The sequence below is a fragment of the Urocitellus parryii genome, chromosome 5 (genome assembly GCF_045843805.1).
Source record: "Urocitellus parryii isolate mUroPar1 chromosome 5, mUroPar1.hap1, whole genome shotgun sequence".
NCBI lineage: Eukaryota > Metazoa > Chordata > Mammalia > Rodentia > Sciuridae > Urocitellus > Urocitellus parryii.
This window is the reverse complement of record NC_135535.1, coordinates 130,399,444-130,425,587: the sequence shown is the minus strand read 5'-3', so window position 1 is coordinate 130,425,587 and position 26,144 is coordinate 130,399,444. Positions and strand designations below refer to the sequence as shown.

General features: G+C 51.4%; 2 protein-coding genes across 3 annotated transcripts in view; both read right to left on the bottom strand.

Annotated features, from left to right (window-relative positions):
- The window catches only part of Chat (choline O-acetyltransferase), a 45,420-nt gene extending 26,581 nt beyond the window's left edge, over positions 1-18,839 (bottom strand). Inside the window, exons 1-6 of one of the 2 annotated variants that reach the window (XM_026410862.2) lie at positions 18,765-18,839; positions 15,813-16,001; positions 15,077-15,195; positions 13,586-13,639; positions 10,518-10,698; positions 8,388-8,565 (exon numbers count right to left, since the gene is read on the bottom strand). In XM_026410862.2, coding sequence (XP_026266647.2) covers positions 8,388-8,565; positions 10,518-10,698; positions 13,586-13,639; positions 15,077-15,195; positions 15,813-16,001; positions 18,765-18,830 — 787 coding nt within the window. In that variant the 5' untranslated portion in view covers positions 18,831-18,839. Of the gene's footprint in view, positions 1-8,387; positions 8,566-10,517; positions 10,699-13,585; positions 13,640-15,076; positions 15,196-15,812; positions 16,005-18,764 lie in introns of both variants that reach the window. The other variant, XM_026410861.2, reaches the window with a different exon arrangement.
- A 4,069-nt stretch (positions 18,840-22,908) lies between these two features.
- Positions 22,909-24,504, bottom strand: Slc18a3 (solute carrier family 18 member A3). Its single transcript, XM_026410865.2, has one exon. It carries the CDS (start codon positions 24,502-24,504, stop codon positions 22,909-22,911), a length of 1,596 nt encoding a protein of 531 aa, XP_026266650.1.
- Between the last annotated feature and the right edge of the window lie 1,640 nt (positions 24,505-26,144).

Genomic DNA, 26,144 nt, shown 5'->3' with positions numbered 1-26,144 from the left:
AAGAAAAAGATGGAAAGACAAGCTACAGAAAAGGATAAAATATTTGCAAAATACATATTCAATAAAGGACTGGTACCTAGAATATATAAATAACTCTTAGAACTAACAATAAAAAAATTCCAAGCAACCCAATTAAAAAATGGGCAAAAGAATATGAAAAGACATTCAATGTTATTAGTCATTAGGGAAATAGAAATTAAAACCACAATAAGATATTACATCACCTCTCAGAATGGCTAAAACAAAAATAGTGACAACACTAAATACTGGCAAGGATGCAGAAAAACTGGATTGCACCCATATTGCTGATGGGAACACAAAATGGTACAGTCACTCTGGAAAACATTTATCAGTTTCTTAAAAAACTGAACCTGTAACTATCATGTGACCTACCAATTTCATTCCTAGGTATTTTTCCCGGAGTGAAAACTTATGTTCCCACAGAAGCCTGTACATAAATGTCCACAGTTGCTTTATTTGTAAATAAACATAGCCTCAAACTGAAAACAACCCAGGCATCCTTGGGTGGGTAAGTGGTGGAGCAAACTGTGGTATGTCATACCATAGAATACTACTCAGCAATAAGAAGAATGAACTACTGACAAATGTAACAACTTGAATGAATCTCCAGAGAATTATGTTGAATAAAGAAAATCATTCCCAATAATCATACATAATGTATAGTTAAAATGTTCTTTTTTTTTTTTTCAGTACAGCCATTCTCTCTGTTCTGCCTATAGGTCAGGCTGCTGTCTCGGTGCCACAGAGCACTTCACCACTGAGCATCCTAGGCCTCTATTTTATTTTATTTCTGATACAAGGTCTGATTCAGTTGCCCAGGCTGGCTTTGAACTTGCATCCTCCAGCTTTAGCTCCCTGAGATGCTAGGATTGCAGGCATGCATCACCATACTGTGTTTTCATAATATTCTTCAAACAATAAAATTATAAAAGTGGAGAACAGATCTGGTAGCCAGGAACTAAAGAGGGGTTGAGTGGGAGAAAAGTAGGTGTGGCTTAAAAGGGCAACTTGGGGGCATCCTTATGATGATGAAAACGCTATAAATCTTGACTGTGTCTATGTCAATATCCTGGTTGTGATATTGTCCTGTAGTTTTGCAAGACGTTATCATTTGGAGAAATTGGGAACACGTACAATCTCTATTTTTTCTTACAATTGCATGCCTATTGACAGTGGTCCCAAAATAAATTTAACTTAATTAAAAAAAAAAAAAGAACTCAAGAATCAAGATGTTCTTTCTTTTCTTTTGTTTCTAACTACCCTTCCCATAAATACAGAGGATATGAAGATCTTTCACTCTTCCAGAACTTGGGAGAAGGGTGGTAGGTGATGATAAAAAAAAAAAAAGCACTTCTCAGATGCCTTGTGCCCCAGGTACTATTGCACTGCACCAAAAAAATGGGAGAAAAAGGCCACAGTGATGGTGACCAGGGAAGAATGAAAGAAAATAGGTGTCTGGCATGTGGGCATACAGAGCATGTGATAGGTGAAGAGTAGGGGAAGCAAAATTCACCCTAGAGATAATGAGGTGGATTAAGGTTAGGACTGCATGCAAGAATCAATGACCCTCTACACCCCAGGCCCAGGGTCACTGTCTTTGACCACATAGGTATTGCCCATTCAACAGGTTCCAATTTTCAAGTTTGCCAGATTTTTTTTTCAGAGAGGTTGAGGGCATTGGGCAAAGTATCCCCCAGAGTATCTCCCTAAATCTATTAAGAATTCTCATTTAGGGAACATTCCTGGTGTGCCAGGCACCAGGCCATCTGCTTAGCAGCCATTCCCTCTGTTCTGTCTATAGGTCAGGCTGCTGTCTCTATGTCACAGGCCAGGAAGCCTGGGCTGCCAGAGACAGCAACTGGGGCAGGTCAGGACAAGCCCTTTTGCCCTGGACCACTCACCCCTCCCTGTCTGAATGCTCTTATCCATGAAGGCCTCCATGCTTCTACTGTGGGGGTGAGGAGGAAGCATGGCCCCAGGCCCCCACCCCCAGAGAAAGAAAATCACATTGCCTAGAGAGTGCAGCAGGTATTTCTAGGCCAATTAAATCAGAGAGGCTGTTATTGCTAATGTGTAATTGGTTTTAAAATCAGCAGACTTGCCTAGCTCTGGATGACAATATTTAAACAGCAAAATGCCCCCATCCTGAGTAGTTCTTGTAAACTCTGACCATGGCCTTCTGCAGCTGCAGCTGCCTTCTGTCAGTTCCCTCCTTGAAAGCAGTGGCTCAGCTCTAATTGGCTGCTGGGGATAAATATTTACGGCACTGTGTAAACCAAGAGCATCTGCCTGTGAGGTCTGTTCACAGGATCTCCACGCAGCATCCAGGAAAACCAGCGGGCTCAGGGGGGCCTCTCCAAGCTGGCCATCCTTTTCCTACAAATTGACAAGTGCTGCAGTCTTCCAGACTCAAGGCCGAATGTCTAATTAAATTTCCAGACCAGGATAACGGTGTTAACTCCTCCTGGGTTCAAGAAGGCCACAGCTTCATGGCTCAGTGAGGAGGGAGGTCCTAAGAGGATGTGCAGGCCCCCTCTGAGGCCCCTAGCTCATCTTCAGAATCCCATCACCGCCTGCTGGGAGTGCAGACTTCAGGTGGGGAGGTGGATGTCCTGGCCCTACCATCAACTCTAAAGGTGGGGAACTGCTCGCCCCATGGGAGACGTAGCTGCCTATGCTATTCAGAGGGAGGAAATCTCCACCTCCCAGAAGACTTGTGACAATACCGAACAGAAAACACTGGGAACAGAATCACGCACACAGGAAGGGCTTGACGCGCAGCCGCTGCTAGTATCTGAGTAAGTGGGTCCCAACCTGGGCTGCACATGAAGTCATCAGGGTTCTTTAAAAATAGATTCCTTGGCCCCACTTTTGTCCCACTGGAAAATCACTGAGCCCAGGAATCTATCTTGTTTTCAATGGAATGCTCTAGATGATTTTGATGTCATCAGCCAACCCCAGTCTGCAGCCAGGGCTGAGTCATGCTGACCTCAGCCCACCTGGGCTAGGCCTCAAGTTCCACTTCCTCCTGGGCTAGGACAGGCCAGAAATGTGGCCTCCACAGCCCTTCAGGACTCTGTCTGAAGTGCCCTTGGGTATTAGCCTGGTACCCTGGGCATAGGACCCTGTAGGAGGGCACTTGTCATGGTTTGTGGATGCTGGAGCTGCTGACCGTAGTAACCACAGCATGCATACTTCTGTGCGGTGTTAGTGAGCTCTTCATGAGAAGCTCTGAGCAAGGACTGTGTGGGGTGAGGTGGGGAAAGGTGCAAGTATCCTGGCTCTCCTGCATGCGCTGTGTCACCCTGGTGGTCCCTCAACCCCTCTGTGAGCTTCACATACTCAATGTCAGGGCAGAATGTCTGATGGGGTAACCTGGGGGCTCATGGTGGGGGCCTGTCCTGGTTGGAGGTGGGGCTGAGGAGCAGAGACTGTGTCTCAAAGGAGAAAGGGTTGATGCAATGAAGACTGAGGGCGGACAAGCCCCTGCCCTATCTGGTCTCCGTTGACCCGATGAGAACTCAGGGACACTCTTTGTCTGAGCACAGTCACCATGATTCAGCCCTCTGCCAGGATGAGAAGAACCTGGTTGATGGGCCCTCCTGCTGGACAGCACCTGCCTGATCCCTGTGCCCAGATCTCAGGGAATGAGGAGGGGACCTCAGGGCTTCAACTGAAAGAGCTGGGATGTGTGATGCTCTGAAATGTTTTTCCCATCCCAGGGCATTAATACAGATGCTGCTGTGGGCCTCAAAGACCCTGGGGCCTAACAACCACTTCCAGACTGGGGGTTAAGGATTGGGGAACATTGTTGGCAATGATGATCTCCAATCCCTGGGTACTGGCACTCCCATCCCCCAGCTCCACATACTCAGCCTCCTCTCCTGTCCTCCTTTCTGAGCCTTCGTGCCTCTGGCCTTGTGACGGACCGGTTCCCAGCATGGCCGACCTCCTCTGTGAGTATTCTGTTCACCTTCTGCTTTAATGGAGCGTGGAGGGACCCAACCCGGCAGTCCTCTCACTGGACCCTGCTGTTTTCCTTCACACTCATGTACCTCAGGGCCAAGCCAGGTATATGGCTCCCTTATCCTTGTTCTCACTTCTAAGCAATTCCTCCTGCTGCACCCACTTTCCCTTTGGAGCTGGACCTCTTAGATTCTTACCACCATTGGCATCAATTTCTCTGTTGCTGTGTCGTGCTCAACACAGCACAACAGAACCACTCCCGGTTCTCCTTCATCTTCCCTATAGTCAATGGAATCCTCATTCTTGCTCATTTCAACAGTCATGACGATGACCCAGCCCACATCCTCTTCTCTCAATTCATTTTTCCACCCACCTTGGACGGTGCAACCCCAGCACCCACTACCAGGAGCACTTCTGAGAACTTCTCACTACCAGAAACCCAGTACCTCTGAAGTCTAGCACGCACTAATGTACCCTGACTTCCTGGTTCACGTACTGTCACCTACTGAATAACCAAACCTCACCAGGACCTCCCAAACCCATTGGCCTCTTATCTACTCTCACCATCCATGGTATACTGTCTTGTTATAGGCTGATGGTGTCCTCCCCAAACACATATGCTAACCTCTAGCACCATAGAATGAGAACATGTATTTGGAGATGGGGGGGTGTGCTTTAAACAGCTAATTAAGTTAAATGGTGTCGCTAGGGTGGGCCCTAATCCAACACAACTGGTGTTAGGCCCCAGGGAGACAGAACACAGGCTCAAACAGAGGGAAGACCACGTGAAGACAGAGGGAGAAGCTGCCATGGACAAGCCAAGGAGACAGGCCTCAGGAGAAACCAACCCAGCTGATGCTTGGATTCTGATTTCCTGCCTCCAGAACTGTGAGACAAGAAATTTCTGTTGTTTACTACTCAGTCTGTGGAACTTTGTTGTGGCAGCCTGAGCTGACTAGCACAATTCCAACTCAGCCCAGATTCCAACATTACAACCATTCTCTTGCTGTACCTCTTTCCCTCAGTTGTGTTCACCAACTCCAGCTGAACCAGAGTAACCCATCTACTTCTTGCTAAACCCAAGAAGCTGAGCAATGTATGTGTGTGTGTTGGGATGGGGTCCTATAGCAACTCTAATTAATGTGCTAAAATTTATGACCCCAAACCCTCCTAGATGGCCCAACACAGCTCATAAATCTCAATCAAATTTCCTGAGAAAGTTTTCTTTCTTTTCTACATTTCAAGAGGCTCTATCATTTTTTTTTTTTTTTTGGCTTGAGAATCCCACCCCACCTTCAGCTCCTTGCAGATCTGGGACCAGGCAGTACCAGTTGAGAGCCTCCTCATACTTTACTGCCATCACAGGTATAGTCCTGCAGGTCACAGGCTCAAATTTTCTGTGTCCCTGTAAAACAAATGTCTCTCCAGCTCCTTTTGGTCCTTCATTGGTCTCCTCATCCACCTCCTTTTACTGGATTCCTTCCTTGCATTTGTCTCTAACCATGAACTTGCCTTTCCTTTTAGAAACACTTCCCTTGACAGTCATCCTCTTCCAGAAATTCCCTTATTTTTCTGCTTCTTTTAATACCAACTGTCTGATCAGAGTCACCCGCGCTTGCTGGTTCTACTCACTGCTCCATCAACAATCTTTTTCTGCCAATGGACCATTCCCATCCACATCCAACCAGTCTTTCTTCCTACTACTCCAGCCTGATCCTTGTCAGGTTCACTGACAATGTCAAGGTTGCCAAGCTTAGTATCTCCCCTCTTCCTTGAGCTCTCTACAGAATCTATATGGCTGGCCAGTCTCAGCTTCCCTCTTGAATCTGTGACTCATCTCCTGTTTTTACGGGCTGCTGTTTCTCACTCCCTTTGCATCTTTCTCTATTTGACCCCCTGTCCCTGTTCTCCTGTTTCTAGATGATCTCATCCAGGTCGGGGACTTTAAATATCATTTAGGTGCTGATGGCTCTTGAATTTATATCTCTGTGCTGACCTCTCCCTTGAGCTCCAGACACATAGATCTAACTTGACATCTCCATTTAGATGACTCAAAGCATCTCAAATCCAACACGCTCTGACAGGATCTTTAGGCCCATTCCCCACCTTGTTCCCCATCTCAGGAAATGGTGCCATCATCCACTTAGTGGCTTATATTAAAACATACAAACAAACAAACACAGGAATCTCTCTCACTGCCCTTTTCCTTCCCAATGTATCTGATTTGAGACACACAGACCTACGCACATCTTTCCATCTTCACTCTCAACCCTCATCCACACTATTATCCTCTTTCATTTTGAAATGGAAACTGTTTTCTAAATGGTCTTCCTGCCCCTTTGTGGGCAGGGGCTGCTCCCAGAAGGAGGGCTCTGGGGAGGATTGGTTTCCTGCCTTGCCCATGACACAGTCGATGGTGCTAATTCAATTAATCCGTTTGCCCAAGAGGCGGTGCCTGTGTTCCCTCCTTTCTGTTCAACTTGCTTCAGAAGCAGCACTTCCATTCACAAAGCCAGATCAAGTGCCATTAACAAATTAATTCTGATTAGCGCAGCCCAAGCACTCAGACCTCAAGGCAATCCTGGTCAGTCGTCTGGGGCCTGGCCTGCTAATAAAGTGGAAACCGTGCTGGAAGCAGAGGCGATTATTTTGATGCCTGTCTACGTCCCTGGAGGGGAGAAGAGTGGGGATGTGATTTCACTACAGTCTCTAGAGGGAATTAACTCACTTTCAAATGATAAGTTATTAATTCCCCAATGTGGTGGTCAGCTCTGTGAGAACAGAGTCGGCACAGCACACCTCCCTGTAGCCCCTGAAGCTTCTATTTAGGAATAAGTATTCATCAGGTGCCCAATAACTGAGAGAGAAAAATAATTGGTAAGTGAGAAATAAATCTAGGGCCTGGTATCATTAGTAACACTACATTCTTTTATTTAACAAATGCAACTGGGCTGCTACTCTGATTGGCACAGCAGATTCAGAACCAGTTGGTTCTATTTAGACAGTGCCCTGTCCTCTTGGACCACACAGACTGTGGGAGGAAGGCAGAGAATTGGCATTAGCCAAACAAATGCAAAGCTGCCCTCAGAGATCTGGCTAGCAATACAATCAAGACAGGAAAAGTGGTGTAGGTGACAGAGTGCTGATCTGAGGGAAGGATGCTCTGGGAGAGCGTGAGGCCCTGACCTAGGCTGGCTCTGCATGAAGCCAGGAGCCAGCTCTGGAGAAAGAACCTTCTAGAGAGGGACCATAAAAATGCAAATGCCTGTTTTTTTAGAGAGCTAGGTGCATTCATCCAGCATAGCCATCTTTGCCAGCCAGCTGTTCTCCTTGTGGTCCCCAGGGCAGGAGACACATGTCCTGCTGAAAGGCTGACTTTGTCCACACTCATTCCACCTGCGTGGATGTCATCCCTCCATCCTTCCTGCCCCTCTCACTCATGACACAGGGCTTTGCTCCATACCTACCTTGTCCAACAAAGCCTTTCAATATTCTAACTATAAGGACTCCTTGCCCTCTCTCAAGTCCCGGAGCACTTGCTTGGCACCTGCTGTCTCCGTTTCTCTGCAATTGGGCCTCCTCTCCTATGCTCTCTCTGGCCCTGTTTCTATCACTGGGTGGCTCAAGGGTAAGGGGCTTCATCCCCTCTATCTCTCATACTCCCAGGCTAGTCACAGATTCCTCAGTTGTTGACACAGAGGGAGTCTGAATAGATTGCCTGGTCCAGTGCAATCTCTAACTGAATGAAGACTCCTAGAAGTCTTGCTTCTAGAATGCCTAATGTGGACAAGAAAGGAAGGCACTCCATAGAATTAAGGCTGCTTTGGTTGGAAAGTAGTTTCCAAAAGGACAATTAAAATTTTTTTGAGACTCCAATAATATTAGCTTTCTAATAATAATATTTGGATTCTAATAATATTAGCTTTCTTATGGGAATGCTTGGAAGCTCTTATAAGAATCAAGCCAGCCAGAGGGATAATGATTGGCTTGAAAAAGACCCAGGACTAAGAAATCAGGTGAAGAAAGAGGCCAACTACCCTCCCAGAGCCCAATCTGACCATCTCCCGACAGTTCAGAACTCACCACAGCCCAGCCCACCAGTAAAACAACCTTCTTCCCATTCAAAACCTCCCCTCTCCCAGTATTCCCAGAAGCCCCTCAATTCCAGTACTCCTCAGTGTCACCCAAAAAGCTAGAATATCATCCAACAAAACACGAAGGTACAACAGGGTCTTCAGCTTCAAGACCCCTTGCCACCCCATCTTGAGTCGAAAGGCGTCCCGAGCACCCAGTGCTATGGCTAATGGGGATGAGGCCATGGTGCCCAGCCCTGGAAGAGGGAAAGCCAGTGGGCATGAGGATGAGATGAACGTGGAGATGTGCCGGGCACTGCTGCTAACCTTTCACGAGGACCGTCCTGGCCTCAGCCCACTCGCTCCTCCCGTCTGACGTCAGCAGGCCGATTGGAGGTAAGCGTTCATCCTCGTTGGAAGCCATTTTGACTATCTTTCTCAACTGAGTGAACAGATCCCCCTCACTGAGACGGCGGAAATTAATGACAACATCCAAGACAAAGAACTGTGGGGGAAACAGGTCAAACATGTCACTCAAGGCAGCTGGCGCAACGTGCCAGGCCTTCACTGAGACTTCACTGGTGAGCTAAGGTTTGGGACTACTCAGGCCCAAGGTTCCCAAGGTATTAGGTAATTCCGAACTGTCCCAGTTTGGGGAATGACCCAATATTATTGACTGTGTTGGACTTGAAGAAAGCCGGATTAAATTTAGCCAAAACAAAACTGGCTTGCGTGGTTTCTAGTTCATGTAAAACCATTATGTCTTGGAAGAATGGTTCAACTCCACTATGGGAGGGCAGTGTCTATCAAGACTAACATATACATACCTATGACTCAGCAATTGCTTTTATAAGTACATATGGTTTAGCCTATGACTTGGAGAAACATGTGTATCAGGGAGATATGAAGGAATGTGTGCATATCAGCCTTTTTGCATTGGCAAGACAGTAGAAAGAGCATCATTTTTTCTCCAGGAAGGGAATGGATAAGTAAAATACAGTGTTCTTATATAGTGCAGAATTAACTAGAATGAACTAGTTAGAGTTATGGGGATAGATCTCAAACACACTGGAGAGTGAAGAAAAATAAGCAAGCCAGCAGACAATATGCAGAGGAAGATTAAAGTAGAAAACCAATACACCAAACACTCTCTGCAACCAAGTGCACATGCCAGTATGTCTGCATGTACTCTGTACGGTGCTGACATTCTGTCACTTTGAAGGTCAGAGCCTTCATAAAGGGCTTCATAAAGGGCCAATTCCCAGGTTGAGTCATCATTTTCAGTTGGTTGACATGCGCACTAGCCCCTTCCCTGAGCAGTGTCTACATGGACTGGTCTAGAGCAAGGGTCCGAGAGATTGTTTCTGGAAGGGGTGAATACTGTGCCATATGGGGGGCTAGGAAATCCTGGGTTTGACTTGTGAGTGAAGATGGAAAACGGCTTTTGTTTTATGGCTGGCTGACCAGGTGCCAGGTGGGCTTCAGAGCCTCTTGCTGGCCTTCAAACCTGGGAACAGAGGTCTCAACCATCTCAGATGGCAGACTTTCACTGGGTTCCCTACTTTTTAAAAATGTGAGATGAGCCCAAGAAGGAAACACAAATACAGGGGGGCTGAAGGTCCATGGTATGGTTGTCAAACTAAGGTTTACTATTTAAAAAGCAAAAACAAGAAAACAACCCCTAAGCTCCTTTTTTCAGGTGAATTACTTTTGTGAATCCTCAATATATAAAATATATTTTTTATATATATACACTAAGAAGGGGTCAGGAACTCATCTTGGCCTGTTTCCCGGAGCCCCATGGAGTCCTTACTAGCTCCTCTGTGGAACGCTGTCTGAAGACCTGAGCTGCAGGCCATAGAACATGGCCTTGGGGCATTGGCCAGACCTATGGGGTCCTTTCTACTCTTGGACAAACCACTTTCCTGAATCTCACTTTCTTATCTGTCAAAAAGAGACTCAAAGACCCCTTCTGGAGGTTCATTTTGAGGACTAAATGGAATGAATGAGTGCTAAGAGCTAGACCCATGATTTAGCATAGGGTGTCCCATCCGACAGTCCTTTACAGAGTTCACCTCTCTGGGGGGGGGGGGTAGTCTCCAGGGAGGCCACAGCCTGGGTAACTACATGGAAATAAATAGATGTGCAGGTGGCAGCACCAAGGCCATGCTGGGTTTCACTCATGACCCTCATTCTGTCACTCAGGAGCTTGGCACGAGAGCCCAGGGAGGGCATTCCCTATCTGATGACTCTCCTTGCTAACTGGTGAACAGAAATAGGATTGACTGGAAGTAGGAGAGCCCACTTTGTGGGACTGTTCCCCAGTTTACTGTGTGACTCGGGGAATTGGGCTGAGCACCCTTGGAGAAGCAAGAATGGATGAGCACACTTGGCCACTGTGTATCTTATTCCCTCCCCCAAGTTGGAGAGGTGCAGAGGTGACAAGGGGCCATTTACCTGGTTGCAACAGGCCACAATGACATGTTCAGGCTCAGGCATGATGCTGCTTTTTTGGGCCACCAGTGTGTCCTGGGTGTGACCAGGGAGCCGGTAGGAAGAGAAGAGCCCATAGTACTGCTTCATACAGAGGGGCTGCCCTGAAAGCTGGCCCTTGGCACTGTCCGTGGGGATGGAGTGGCTGGAAGAGGAGAGCAAGAAAGAATCAGGCAGATGAAAGAATGGACAAGGGAGAGAGAGGAAATTTGAATCAGTTCTATTGTTCCTCTGTGAATGTGTGTGGTGTTGGGGATTAGACCCAGGACATTGTGTATGCTAGGCAAGCACTCTACCACTGCTCCACCCCCAGACCTCTATTGCAACTTGATTAGGAAAGATGAGGTACCAAGCCCAGAAGTGAATTTTTATGTCAATTTCAAAGCTCACTTCTCCACTTTTTTTTTGGGGGGGGGGCGGTTGGCAGTACCAGGGATTGAACTCAGGGGTTCTCAACCACTGGGGCACATCCCCAGCACTATTTTGTATTTTATTGAGTCATTGTCTCACTGAGTTGCTTAGTGCCTTGCTTTTGCTGAGGGTGGCTTTGAACTTGGGATCCTCCTGCCTCAGCCTCCGGAGCCACTGGGATGACAGGTGTGCACCACTGAGTCCAGCACTTCTCCACTTTTTAAAATAGTAGAGTGACCCATTTTTGTGGCCCAGGAAGACCCTCAGGGTTTCCTCAAATCTCCCACCACCCTGCCACCAAAGGTGCAACATTTGGAGCGACAGTATGGAAATTTAAAATCTCGAATTCCATGATAAAACACATTTTGTCCTTTGTGGCATTTTTCTAGTAATTCATTGTGGTTGTGTTTTATAAATTTTATTTTTAAAAAGTCCTCCTTAGAAATAGTTTGAGAAGCAACTGTGGAATGCTGAAAGACAGAAAGGAAACCAGTAGGGTTGAAGTTGAGTGAAGAGAAGGCAGGTAGGAAAGGCCAGGTCCTGAGGTTGTTTTTTTTTTTTTTTTTTTGGTGCTGGGCGTGGAACCCAGAGCCTCACCCATGCTAAGCATATTCTATACCACTGAGCCACACCCCAGCACTGTTTTGCTTTCGTAATGAGCAGAGTGGGAAAAAGGAGACCCAGGAAGAACAAGGAAGAGAGCTATAGCTGAGATGGAAAAGTGGCCTTGGTCTTTGGGGGCAGGGAGAGGGAGAAGAGCAGCTGGGGCAGCTCTGAGGCTCTGAGGGAAAGTGACCACACCAGAACACAGTGGATAGATGTGGGGTGAGGGAGAAAGAGGGACTTCATGGTTCCTAGACTTACCAACTGGGGATGTGCTGGTGCACTTACTGAGACAGCAGGGAGGAGGAGAGGCATCAGAGTTCATAGGGGCTCTTCTGAAATGGCTGGGAGATGCCCAGGGGGGATGCCTGGGGCTCAGCGGAAGAACAGAGCTGGACAGCTATATTTTGTGTCTATGTTTCTGTCTTGCCCAGTATCTGAGAATCTTTTGAGGGCAGGGATGAGGCTTTATTTCTCATCAGTATGTTGCAAAGTGAATTAGTTAATTAATTAAGGGTCCAAAACAGGCACTCAGGCAAATGTTCCAACCTTATGGCATTTACAAACATTGTGCAGATAGGCATGGATGTGTGTGGGGTGTGTGTGTGTGTGTGTGTGTGTGTGTTTGCACACACACAGACACATACACCCCTAAGAGTTCATGTTCAGGACTGTCCATGATAAATGTCTTCCAAGTCCCTAGGCCTAGTGGGCAGGGTCAGTGCCCTTTCTCCACTATGTGGCTGGGTTGCTGTAAGTGATGAGGCGCTCTGAAGACAGAGATGGGGCTGTGAGCTAGAGGACTGAGTTCTGGGAGGAGACAGAGTATTGCCAGTGAGGAGGGAGATGGCCGAAGAAACACCTGAGGGGATAGAAGTTCTGGAGATCCAGTTTGGGAAGGTACAGTGACCACCACATTAGAGAGGAGTGAGAAGAGTGTCACAGCGTGCATGGTTGGGTGCACACTGGGGAGGCTGCTGTGTGCCTCGTTTAAGGCTGAGAGATTTTAGGCCTCAGAGGACAGTCATGGCAGCCCACTGGAGAGGCTACTGTTAATATTTCCATTTGACAGGCAGGGGACAACAGCTAGAAGCTGTCAGACTCTGAGGTCCACACTTGCGGTTAGTGGCAATCTGAATTCAGATTCAGGTTGATGACCCCAGGGCCTGACCTCTGAGCCTTTCTTTGTTTTCTGAGAGTCATGCCTCCTCCTCTCTAGAAGGTATGTGGGTCTGAGCCTCAAGGCTGGGTAAAGCCTGAGTTGGATCCAGTTGAACAAAGAATACAGGTTGGTCTTTGTTCCCTCCTTACCCTGTCACCTTCTGGCTGTGTGAACACAGGCAAATGACTTAATCTCTCTGAGCTTCAGTTTTCTTAATTGTGCAAAGGACACTACTTTGGGCTCCTCTCTCTTTCTAGCACCTGATGCCCTTATATATACTATGCCTCTGCAGACCTGGGTCTTCAAGACATCCTCACTCTCCCTGCTGTTCCTAGGAGCCTTGGGGCCTGGCCAGGAGAGGGACTTCCCTTCTAAAATCACAGATAACCTACTGTGCTCGTACAACTCTTTCCATCTGCGGGAGCATCCCCATGTCCACTGAGTTTGGTGGGATTGAAGAAAGAAGCTCAGAGCAGGGAGACCACTTCCACCATGCAGCACAGCTAAGCCTTCTTTCTCTACCCTCCACAGGTTATGTAGACTCCTGACAAATTCACACTGTGTGAACATCTAAGTTTTGGAGGGAGGGAGGCATTTTAAACAGACCAAGGAAAGAGGGTGCTTATTCTGGGAAGAAGAATGTTCACTGGTCAGGTCAGCTGGTTAAAGGTCCTCCCGATGCTGAGGAGTGGACAGGGAAACACTGGCTCTGTGACTAGGGTCAGGAATCCAGAGCAGGAAAAAGACAAGATCCCTGCCCTCTGGAGCTCTCTGTCTAGCGTGGCAGGGGGATAGATGCATGAACAGGCTGTGTCAGAGCAGAACACTACCCATCCGGGACTGGGCCCAGTCCTACCTGTCCAACAGAGTCTTGTAGCTGAGCACACCCGAGATGAGGCTGGCAGCAAACCTGCAGAGAGAGGAGAGGCTGAGTTTGCCTGCTTCTCTCCCTCCCTCCCCTCTGCCTCCTTTCCTCCTTCTTTTTCTCCTCCTTTCCTTCTTCCTCCTCCCTACCTTTGTCTCTGCTCTTCCTGCCCGCTCCTTCTGTTCCAAACTCAACCATCAACCCACCATATGCCGGGTCTGTGTGTGCACTAATCAGCTGTGGCTCCTGCTGCCCCTCCCCCAATGCTGTCAGCCCATCACAAGCCTTGCATTAAAAATGGTCCCTGGGGATGAAGCAGTTCTTGGGGAATGGAGAGGAGAGGAAACTGGAATCTCCTTGAGGATGAGAAGGAGAAGGAGGAAGAGGGGGCCAGGAGAGGCTCCAGAGTCAGCAGGAAAGGGCTAAATGGTGAGGGGTGGAGTTCTCCCTGGGAAAGGCCACTACGAGGGTTGGGACCCTCAGAGTTCTGGAAAATTCAGTCTACTGGGAGAAGTCCACAGTTTCATTCTTTTAGTGGCTAATGAAAAGGAAAGTGAGTAGTGAGTGGGGGGAGGGATGCCCCAGAGAACTGTGCCAGGGGACCATGTCATCTTAATTGTCCATGGATGATGAGGCAGGGCTTAATTGCATAGGGGGGAAAGTGCCCCCTCAGATGCAATTTGGACAAGTGTTTTCAGAAATTCATCCATCCACACTCTTCCTTCTGCCCCAGTGAAGTTCTGGCTGCAGGGGAAGAGAAGGTTACCCCCATCACTATAGTCAGCGGAGCTGGCCTTGTGGAGAGGATGAGGGTGGTGGTGAGGGACTTCCCAGCATGGCTGAGCCCTGCCCAGAGACTTCGGGGCCCTGCCTTTTCTCCTCAGGCCACTTTGGCCTGCCTTCTCTCTGCATTGTCCCCATTCAGGTCTTGAGAGCAGAAACTGAGACTCCAGCAGGGGGATCCTTCTACCCCCACCCCCTACCCTCACCAGTCATCGTCATTAGTGGGCCCAGAGGCCCTTCCAGCGGCTCAGTGAGCTCTGAAATTGCAGCAGATGGCAGAGACTCTGGCAGCAGCGGCTGGCAGGGAGCGATGTTTCCACCCCTCTGGAGTCTCAGTTTGGAACCTGGGCTCTGGAGCAGCAGGAGCTTTACCCTCAGGCAGTCTGGGGCAGTGTGTCCCAGCCGGAGTACTGGTGAGTGGCAGAACACATGCCTCCTCCCAGGGCCTCAGCCAGGTCAAGACTGCTGTGGGGATCCCCAGGGCCCATGACCTCCATTTAGAAGACTGTGTGTTTATTACCTGAGTGCAGCTGTGCCTAGACTCCTTTCAACCCAATGCTTTGGATAGCCACTGTCTTGAGGCATTTGGCTCCAGAAAGCTCAACCAATACACAAACTGTGACCTTCCTTGTGCTGGGGCCAGACCCCATACCTTGGGCAGGTACCCAAGCTGCAAATTCAGGAGCACAGTAGCCTCACCTTAGCTGGTCGTTGGTGTCTTGAAAGTGCTGCCGAGCAAAGATCACAGCTGGGCTGGAGTTGACGGGCAGAGCCAGGCGGTTATTGAGATACATGTCATTGAGCCAGAACTCAGACACCTGCCAGGAAGCACAGGGAAGAGGAGCCATTCTGGATGTTTGGTGATATCCCTCTGTTGGCCACACAGACCCCTCCCAAAACAGGGCCCCTTGCCAGTAGAGATTACTAATTCTATCCTGGTGGTCCCAGGGGAAAACTGGGGCACTTCATTGGATTATTCACTTCATTCATAACTGAGCCCCAGTTATGTTCTGGGGCCCAGGTGCACCCCAGTCCACCTTCATCTTTGTCTCATTCTGGATGGTTAGTAATACACCCCTGTGCCCTGCCTGTGGGTCTCATTTCTGCTTTTCACTCTGCTCTGCTTCTCTGACTTCATTTCTATCTCCATTTCCCCAAGACTTGTCCCCATCTTTGTATCTTGTCTCAATCCCCCGTCTCTATTCCTATCTTTCCCTTATTCCTATCCCCCACCTGTCATATCCCCATCTCTCCTCTTCTTTCTCCATCCTTTTTTCTCATCTTGCCTGCCCCTCACTCTTGCCTTTTGTGGTCCCCAACCCATGTTACCTAACTGTTCCTGTCTACCCCCATCCCTGTCTCTCCCTGTGTCTCTACATGGGCTTCCTGCCCCTTACCCATGGGACCCTTGTCAGCCTGTCCCAGCAACACTTACCCAATTGGCTGTCTTCTCCTGTCGCTCCAAGAGTTTCTGTTGCAGGGTCTCACCGAGGCCACCAGGGGCCCCAAATCTCTGCACGATGGCCTGGCTGTTTCTGAACTGCTCCTCAGGGACCAGGTGTTGCATGCACTGCAGGTAGGTGGCCAGCGTCTGCTGCAATGGGGGCACTGGCAATTTGGGCAGCTCCTGGAAGAGGGGGTTCACAGGCACTCAGTGTGCATGTCCTTATTTGTAGCCCATGACTGTCCCTGAGATGATCCATAGCCTGTGTCTCATTCTGTCCTCTCTGTTCCCTATTCTGGGACCTCTCTGTTTCTAGGATCTGGCTCAACAGAATTATAAATTAAGGATACTTCTGTTTCCTTTTCCTGTCTTTCACTATGCTTGGGTCCCAGAAGGTCACAAAACACAGAGGAAAATACCTTGATGTTGGTATCAGCGAGACCTTGACCCTCTGGCTGACAGTGGTATGACCTTGGGCAAGTTCCTTTCCCTCCGTCAGTATCCGTTTCTTTCCATATAAAATGATCCTCTTATAGGATGAAAGGGATAATGCATATGAAAGTACTTACAAAACATAAAGGGTAGGTCTAAGGTGAAAATTACTGACATTGTCGGATGGGAAGGGTGCTACTCTTGTAGAGATTTGGATGGGTCAAATATTGCTTTGGGTGGGAGACATGGTTCAGTGCTGCCTAGATGACCAGAGTCATTAGTGCTGGGAAAGTGCTGACAGCCACACTCATAATCCCCAGGTCCCCAGCAAGATGTCTCATGCCCTGAGCTCCTTGTTATATCCCTCCCAGTTATGAAACCGAGGAGGAAGATTTTGTTCCGTGTGCGGATGAGGGGTGGGAAGGTACAATGGAAGCTCAACCAATACACAAATCTCTCCAAGTCTTGGCTTATCATCCATAGGACATAAATAACAACTCTTATCTGAGAGGGTCACACAGAGAACTAAATGAGAAAAATGAGTGTCTACAAATAGGCCCATTTGGGGGTATTACCAACCTTATCCCTCCAAAAGAAATCCTAAGAGGAAAACTGTAATCTTGGGGTACTCCAAAGTGTGGCTAGAGTCAGGACAGCATCCCAACTGCTGGGAAACCCCACCACTGAGAACCCATTCATGGTCCTTACATGGGCACTGTACTTCCTATTTGCCCAGTTGCATTTCATTTAGGGATGTCATGTCTGTCTTCAACTTTGTCTCCTTGCCAGGCCACAGTTTTTCATCCCATTTGCAGAAGAAAAAACTGAGGCCCAAAGAGTGGAGAAACTAGTCCAAGTTCACAAAACAATTTGATGGCAGAGCCTGAACTGAAACCAATCTGTACCCAACATCCGGGGATTTGCTTCTTTCTCTCCAGTTGTTCTCTCTCTTTCTCCCTTTTCCACCCCTTCCCTCCCTGCTGAGTCTCTGACAATAGGAAAGCAGGACTCTTGATAATGCTTAATTTGTAAAGTTGGCAGACAGTGGGCTGCCTTCCTTGGAGGAATTTCTCCTCTGGAGGGTGGAGAGTTTCCATGAGGCAGCCGTGTTCACCCCACCATGGCTAGTTGAGAGCGAAGAGGCCCCTGGAAAGCATTTCCTGCTCTGTTCCTGCCCCTGCACCCTGGGCAGAGCAGAGTGCTGATGGATGAATACAGTTCCCTGCCTGTCTGATCCTGTCTCTAGAGTTCATTGCTTCAGCAGGGTGTGGGGGGTTGGTGCCAACTATGGGCATGTGAGAACGGGTTTGGGCAGTAGCAGGGTTGTTCAGCCCACTCCCAGAAAACCAAGTCTGGTTCCCTACCCAGCTTCTCTGGTCTTACTTCTCTTGCATTTGGTGGGGGTGGTCTCTTAGTGGTCAATAGGTGAGCAAGCAACTACAGAAAGCTCAGCCCAGGTGGTGACCTGGCCAAGAGTGCTGGCAAGTCTGACAGGAGCCACTGCTAGAAATGGCTACTCTTCTTCCAGGCACTCATTGTGGGCTAGGGCTCAGCCTGGTAACAGGGAATCAGAGATGGGTAAAAAAAAATGAAGCAGGAAATTTCAGCTCAGGCATCTCAGGTCCAGAAGGGCCTTTTTCCAGGCACTTCTAGACTTCTGAACTGAACCAACAAAGGACTTTGGTACCTGGAGTCTCTCTCAGGTCCATACATGCTTTCTAGGGAGTTCACAAAAGCCAGGCTCTGGACTGGACTCAGAGATGATGGAGAGACAAGAGCCTGCTTTCCAGGAAACCACAGTCTAGGGGAATCGGGGGTCACAGCATAAACTAGAGGTAACAGTAGAGGAGTTGATCAACTTCAGAGGTTGGGGCAACATTAATGAGCAACTTCAAGGTCAGAAGTCAGAAAATTCTGATTAGGGTTTCAAATGAAGGCACAGGAAGGAGGAAGAGCAGTGGCAAAAAGATGTGTATGGAAGAGGAACCAGCACAAGCAACAACCTGAAATTGGATATCGTGTTCTATCACTTGGAGGATGCCTACCCAGGGAGAGTGGCATTGTGGAAAAGCAGTGGAGAACGTGGTGCTTGATGTTCTAAGGCTGAACGGTGACAGCAGCTGGTGCTGGGCTGTGGCAGGGTCTGGAGTAGGGAATTCAGCCTCACCCTAAACAAACACACTGGGCTCAAAGCCATCTGAAATAGAATTTGGTCTGGGGAGGTGGCAGGGGGAGTAGTAGTGTGTGGCAGAGTTCAAGGGTTTTCCCTGATCTGGTGATTAGGAAGTGTGGCTGTCAGCATTCCCCAGCACTTCTGAGCCACACCCAGCCCCTCCAGGGCCTCTGGGCTCCTCTGCTGGCCTGGGGCAGCACTGCAATCTGGGCCTCATGCCCAGGAGAGTGCAGCATTGGGGAACAGGAAAATGCTGGGTGTCGGTCCCACTTAGGACTATTCTAGGGCATGTGAGTGAGGAGGGTACAAGTAAGACAGAGGGCTCTAAAATGACTCACAGTTTCCTCCTCACTGTTTGAAGTTTTTTCAGCCATCTTATGGGTTTTCTTTTCCAGGATAGGCATCTTGGTGACTCCTGGTCTTAAGTAGCAGAGGTGTAGATCTGGGGACAAAGAAGGAGAGTCATTAACACAAGGAATCCTCCACTGCCCACAGCCTGACTTCTGCCCCATGCAGAGGTTAGAATTTGAAAACAGTATCTAGGAGTCACATTGAAGATTTGGCTCTAATCTTTGATCCCATGCCTATTCCTGTGAGCACAATGACCTCCCTGAGCACCCATGTTGGAAAGAGTGGGTTCTGACGTGAGCCTCCAACTAGGATTTACTCTATCAAGGTTGCAGCTACCAAAGGCCAAGTGATCACCCCAGGGCAGCATTGGAGGAAGCAGGGCTGGGTTTGCCTATTTCCAATCCATGAGAGGTCACTACTGGATTCTAGCTTTGCTCCTGCCTGGAATCCAATTGGCATGTGCTTTGTTAATTGAAATCTCTTTTTCTCATTAGATTTTGAGCTTCTCAAGGGCAAGACTATATCTGCTGTGCCCAGTGCTTCATCCTTGGTGCTTGGCCTGGGGTATGGCATGGAGTAGGGGGAATGCTAGTCAGCTGAAGAAAAGAAATGCTTGTGTGAATTAACATGAGCATGAATGACTCCAAGGTCCTCTAAGGCCTTTTGCTCTAGAAGGCATTCTGGGATGGTTGGAAGTGGCCTATGACCAAGGCAGGAGGGACCTTAGGGCCTGCTGGAAAGGCTATGACTTAGGCTATCACTGGTCAGCAGGCTCCAAGGGTAGGTACCATAAGAATGTGGATGGAGATGATTTAGGAAACTGGATGACTAGGGTCCTTAAGAGCCACCTGACAACCTGGTGGTACACATTAATTTTGAAAGTAAAGTAGAAGTGAGCCAGCTCAAGAAGGGCAAAGGCCAATTTTTAAAGCTGTGGGGGTACAGTCTCTACCCCCTGCAATCCACTTAAACCTAATCTGCAGAGGTATACAACCAGGATTTCCATCAAACTATCATCTATTTTTTTTCCCTAGAGCCTGAGGCATATGTTTAACCCATTCTACTACTACTGCCCCTAACCAGAGGCAAGCACAGCCCTGGTGCTTGCATGTGGGTCAGTTGATCTTTGGAACACAGCATCCAGAAAGATGGATGCACTAAAGTCCAAGGTTGGAGGATCCTGGAACTGAATGGCCCTGCTGGCAGAAAGATGTAAAGTCTTTGCAGGCAAGTGAAGGGCACTCCCAAACTAAGCCCGGAGATTGCAAGGACTGCCTAAGACTATATGGCCAAAGTGGCAGTGTTCAGGTGAGAGTCCACCCTAGCACTATGCTGTTTTGAGGAGGCTATGAGGGCAAGGTCAAGTTTGTAAAGTCCCTGCAGAAGGTGCAGCCAAGGCTGCTTCTTCCTTTGGTTCCCCAGGGGTGCCACATGGGTGACACTAGTCAGGCCTCGTATTAGGAGCACAGACCTCAGACATTGATTTCCTGGTGGTCTCCACCTGCCAGCTCCTCTTCTTCATGGGGCCAGCACCTACATATATACGAATATATGTCTTTCTGTCTTTTTTGGTGCCCTCCCATCTGTATTCCTGCTGACCTGGTCTTGAAAGCCAGCGGAAGGGATCTCTCCTCTGCTCTGTTGGTCCCACCCTACTCAGTCGGGCATCACAGCGTCTCTGAGCTGCGACCCGGGTCAGAATTGCCACCTGCTGTCGCTCCTTTCACTTTTCTGCAAGGGTTTAAAGACAGCTGGGTGCTCCCAGTACTTCAGGAAGCTCAGGTTGGGTCCCGCGGACCCTCCCAGAGGGCACCGAAAGTATAGTTCTCTGCGGTTCTAGGTGAGATGAGAACACGGAGTCCGGAGCCCTGATGGTGAAGCCTCTCCAAGCCCAGGCACCCAAGCTGCGTAATGCCGCAGCCTCCTGTGTGTTCCCCGACGGCTGTTTCTATCCTGGGTAGACCTCCGAGGGTCCTGGAGCCTCTGGGCCCCGATGCCGTCGCTCCTTGGACAGTTCCTCCGGAGGGACAGCGCCTCTGTTCCCTGCCCTCCGCTTCCCGGGCTCCGCTTCCTGCGCCGCCCTCTGCCCGACCCGCCCAGCCCTTCTCACCTGCTCTCCCGGACTCTGTAGCCTCGGCTGCCGCTGCACCACCAAGCAGGACTGGGGGCGGAAACGTGAGCCAGAGGGATGGGGGTGGGGGAAGGCGCGTCAGCAGCGTAGAGGTGGGGGCTGCCACCTAGGCGGGTAGTGGAGCCTCCGACGTCGCCGGGTCCCCGCGGCAGCCCGACTGGCGGCTAGCGAGCCGCCGCGCCTCTCCTCTCCTTCCAGTTCCTCCTCCCTCCCCTTTCTCCTTTTCTCTCCCTCCCCTGGCCCCTCCCCCATCTCTCTTCCTCTCGGTCCTCTGGCTTCTGCAACCCATCCCCCGCGATCCCACCTCCCAGTCCCGGAACCTGCCTGGACGGCTTCCCTGATGATGTCGCGGACCAGCTGCGGGATTCAGACACAAGAACTGGGTGAAGAACGCTGGCCTGCCGGCGCCGGTCCACCCCAAGCCCAGTCTTCCCCAGTCTCCGCAATCCTCCAAGCCCCCCATCACTCACTGCTGTGTTTGCATAAGCAGAATTGGGTGTGTCGATCTGAAGGAAATGACTGTCCCCCTCCCCAGTGGCTAGGCCAGGCTCAAACCCTACATTATACCCCCTTTCAAAATAATAATAATGAATCAGCTTGTGGATCCCTGCAGGACATTCTTCCATTTGCCATCCCATCCTTTCTGGCACTTTGGGGTGGGAGGTGGAGTTGAGGAAATGCAGATTTGGGCCACCCTGGATGGCAGACCTGAGCTGCTTAGGACATTTGGCAAGAGGCACACATTCCTCTCAGACAACCCCTTTCCCATATAGATGCTATCAGAAGAGTATATATAAATTCACCACAAAGACAAACGCTGCTCACACCCACCTTGCCAGACTCAAAGACCAAGGCAGACATGCACACACCAGCAGTACAAACACCCGCCCCCCCACACACACACACACATAGATGACCCTAACCCAACTGCCTTTTCTCTCTGGAATGGAAGGACTTGCAGCAGTGGTTGTGGGTTCCGTGACAGGGAGAATCTGGCACACTTGACCCTGGGGCTCCCAGTACCAGGACTCAACAATGGGAAACTTCTCTTCCAGCTCCCACACTCCCATCTTTTCCCTTCAGGACCCAAACCTGCTCGGCAGGGACGTAGCAGAGATGCTGACAACTGACAACTCCTTGTAAGATACAGTCTGCCTCTCTAACATACACATACTCCCTGAAAGATGGGGCCCATTTTCCTCCCTCTCTCCACAACAGCTCTATTCCTACTCCTTTCTGCAAGCCTGGATGGATCGGAATACTGGAAGGAAGGGAAGCCCAGCTAGGATCCTAGGAGCTCTGGCCTGTTCCAGAAGTGTCCTCAAGAGCCCGGTGGGGTACCCAGGCTTCCGACGGTGCCCCCGGGCCATCTGCTGAGCTTGAATAGGAAGGGCTATCTCTGACTGAGATGAACATGTGCTCTACTGTGTATGTGGAGAAAAGTCCATGATGGGTTTGCTTCCTTTGTATCCCCTTTCCCAGGTAATAAAAGAACCACAGATTCTCACACGGCTACCAAACTCAGGGTTGAACTGGGGTTTGGAGTCCCAGATCACCCACCCTTCTCCCGGGCTTTGTGCCAATCTGCCCACCCTCACCAGTAAAGAGACTCGGCCTCCTCGGACAGACATGGTTTATTAATTCGGCCGGAGGTGCCGCGGGGCAGCAGGCCAAGTTTGGCACTGGGAAAAACCAAAGGGAGTACAGACAAACGTTCTGCTCTACGCTAGGGAGCGCTGAGGTGGTGGCTCACACACCTCCACCTCTGCCAGGAGTGCAATCTCTTCTCACACCTTGGTGCTCCAGGCCCCATTGGATAAGAGAAAGGGGAATAGGGAATGGGTATCGGAAAGGGGATTAGGACAAGGAAAGACAAGACTGGGATGGAGCTGGGGAACTCGCTGGAGGAGGCGGGCCCTGAGCCCGAGTTGGCCAGTGTGCTCGCAGGGCACCTTGACTCAAGGGGGTAGGCTGGGTGGCTTGGAAGAGGAGCGGGGCTGCTAGCTGTGTGTGTAGTAGTAGTTGTAGTCATCCTCGCACCGGTCAAAAGGGCCAGGCGGGCTGCAAGGCTCGCCATCCGGGCCCGGCACAGAACGCTCACGTAGGCGCACCGCGTCGTACAGACCCTGCGGCGGCTCGTCGAGCAGCACATCCCGTTCCGACCGGGAGCGCGTCAGGAAGCCCACGTTACGCAGGAGCAACAGGACGGGCGCATAGAGCAGGTTGGCCAGGCCCATGCCAAGGCTGAGCTGCTCAAAACCAAGCGAGTGTACAATATGGCCAGCTACTATGGGCCCGAGCGCATAGGCCACGGAATAGGAGATGTCAGCGATGGCATAGACGCTGCCGTAGACTGAGACGTGGCGCACGTCCACGAGAAAGGCTAACGTGGGCAGCAGCGCGGTGTCCACTAGTGCAATGCCGAAGCAGAGGCCACAGAGGGAGACCACTAGCGGCGCGAAGGAGCGGCAGGCTGGCACAATGCACGAGCTGGCGCCAATCACTGCCAGCCCCAGCGCACCATACAGCCACTGCAGGTGTGGATAGCGCGCCGCCAGGCGTACGGTGAGGTAGACACCTAGCACGTGGGGCACAAAGGCCGGCAACCAGGCCATTCCCATCTCCCACTCCGACGCCGCCATCGTGTTCTTCATCCACGTGGCGATAGTGGGCTCGAGGAAGGCTAGGGGAATGTTGCAAGTGGTCAGCGCGCCGGCTACCACAGCGATGTAAGGGTCCAGCATGAGGCGATGGATGGGCGTGCCCACCGGCAGGTTGGCTCGAGCGCGTGCAGCTGCAGAGAAGGGCTTGGCCACCGCCAACAGCAACAGCGCGTCGAAGAGTGACACGGCAGCAAGCACCAGAAAGGGCACGCGCTTTCCAGCGAACTCATAGAGGATGCCCCCGAAGGGCGGTGCCACTAGGCTTCCAAAACTGATGAACGCCAGCGCCACGCCCAGCGCTCGACTGCGCTCTGGCTCCTCAGGATACTTGTCCGCGATCATGGCAATGCCGGACGTGTCGGCGAAGGCTGAACCCAGGCCCTGCAGGCTGCGTGCTGCGAACAGCGTGGCGTAGTCCTCGGCGAAGGCGAACATAACTGTGGAGGCAAACATAACGCCCAAGCCAATAAGCAGCGGCACGTCGTAGCTCATGCGGTCAATGAAGGGCCCGCTCAAGGGATTCACCAGCAACTGCAGTATAGCCTTGGAGGCAAACAGAACCCCAATTTTCACATCTTCACTTTCCGTGGGGTAGCGAGGCCGCAAGATCGATCGGGCAGGCCCGGCAGCCGTCGGGGACGAGGTGTTGGCAGTGTAGGCGCTAGCATTAGCCAGAGTGGGCGGCGGCAGGGTGGGCTCCCACACCTCGGAGGTCAGGGTGGGGCTCTCGCTGCCCCCGCGCATGTGAGCGATGTAGTCTGGCACGATGGGTACGATGACCATGTACAGCATGTTGTCCAGTAACAGCGCCACGCACACGATGACCAGCACCAGGCGCCGCTGCCTCTGGGGCTCTTGCAGTGCCGCATCCACCGCTTCCGACAACTTGGTGGCCGCTGCCCGGGCCTGGCCGGCCGGTGCCGCAGGTTCCATGCCCCCACCTAGCTGCTCCTCCGAGGACGCCTCCACCGGAGTTGGGCACCAGCGTCCCGCAGTGCAGAGACCAGGGCGCGGGACTTCGGGGGCGCGGTCCTCGCCGCGCAGCGCCCCCTGTGCCTCAGGTGGCTGTGGGGCTCATGCCCCCGGGTCCAGGGAAATGCAAAGACTCCGTCCGGCAAGGAGCCGCCTCCGCTTTGAGCAGATCCTGGGACCCGCCGCCAGTGGGCTCAGGTGCGGCTGCGAAGGCGGGTGCGCAGAGGGGTTGGGGCAGAGACTGGGAGTGCTACGCCTGGGGAGCGCAGCAAGCACTCCCTGCCGTGCCGAGGCCGCTCGCACGGGCCGAGGGGCATGCTTCTGCCGCCCGCCGGTTCACTCGCCCTGCCGCCGCGTTCCCCTCCCTTCGCGTCGGCTCTTGCCTCCTCCTCCGCCTCCTCCTCTTTTTTTCCTTTCCACTCGGGGCTGTGACGCGGCGAGTCCCGGCCCCCGAGTGGTGCCCCGGCCACTTGCGTCGCTCATGCTAATGCAACGTCGGCGGGGCGGGGGCCAGGGGCGGGGCGCTGCCGGGCAGGGGTCTTCTCCCTCGGTGCGCCGGGGCTAGAAGCCCCTGGAAGGGGTCTTGGTGCAGAATGGTCCTGCACAAACCCCTAGAGATGTGCGCACCGTGAGAGGAACGGGCCCTCTGTCTCTTCCAGTTCCAGGACCTACGGGGTCAGCCCCCGCTCTTCTCATGGGAAGAGGGGCGCGGCCGCCAGTTCCCCGCAGCCCAACGGGAGATGGGGCGACCCGAGCTTGAGATCGCCACCTCAGAAGGATTTCGGCGCACAGCGGGCTGGGAGCCCCCGAGGTGAGCCGTGCTGCGTCCATCTGTTCTCGCAGCTGGAATGTGGAGCCGCTACCCGAGGGGCGCTGGGCACTGACCCCCAAGCCCTTACTCTGGCCCCGCCCCCTGGCTCCTTCCACCCCCGCGGAAAGGGAGGGGGAGGCTCAGAGACTGCTGGGCCTGCTTTGGACTGACCAGCCCTTCGGCAGAATGTCACCGCAGCTAATTCCCGGCTATGAAACAAGTGGGGATTGAGGGGGGAAAGTCGATCGCCCCAAGGCAGGGTTCGCTAATACAACCCTGTTCCTCGCAGTCTCCCGCACTGCCTTGGCACCCTCCTCCCTCCCGCTTGCCTGGACTCTCCCTTCTGCTATCTCAGTGCGGGTCCCCCAGCTCCGCCTCTTCTCCCTTCTATTCTCCTCACCCCCTCCCCACTCTTATCTCCTCCCAGGCCCTCGCCGCACCAGACCAAGCCCTCCCTCAGCTCCTGCGACTCTCCGCCCACTTTTCTACATACCCTGATTCGGCTTCCCCCAACTCCAGAGCCGCTTCCCAGCCCCGGGTGGGCTCGTCAGTTATGTCGTCCTCTCTTGGAGCTGTGAGAAACCCCGCCTGGGAGCTGCGCCCACTCACTACGCAAGGCCCAGCAGCCTTGGTGTCTTGAGAGGTTCGAGGGAGGCTCACCTTTAGAGATAGTTGCACACGCCGAGGTGCCCCATTCTCAGCTGATAGGCTGAGCTGTCTAGGAGTGTATGCTGGGCCTGATGCCTCCCCAGAAGAGCTTTGACCCTGGATGGCACGTAGAGCCTGTGTT

Coding starts and splice junctions, on each gene's coding strand:
- Slc18a3 (XM_026410865.2), bottom strand. CDS start 24,504: ATGGAACCTGCGGCACCGGCCGGCCAGGCCCGGGCAGCGGCCACCAAG.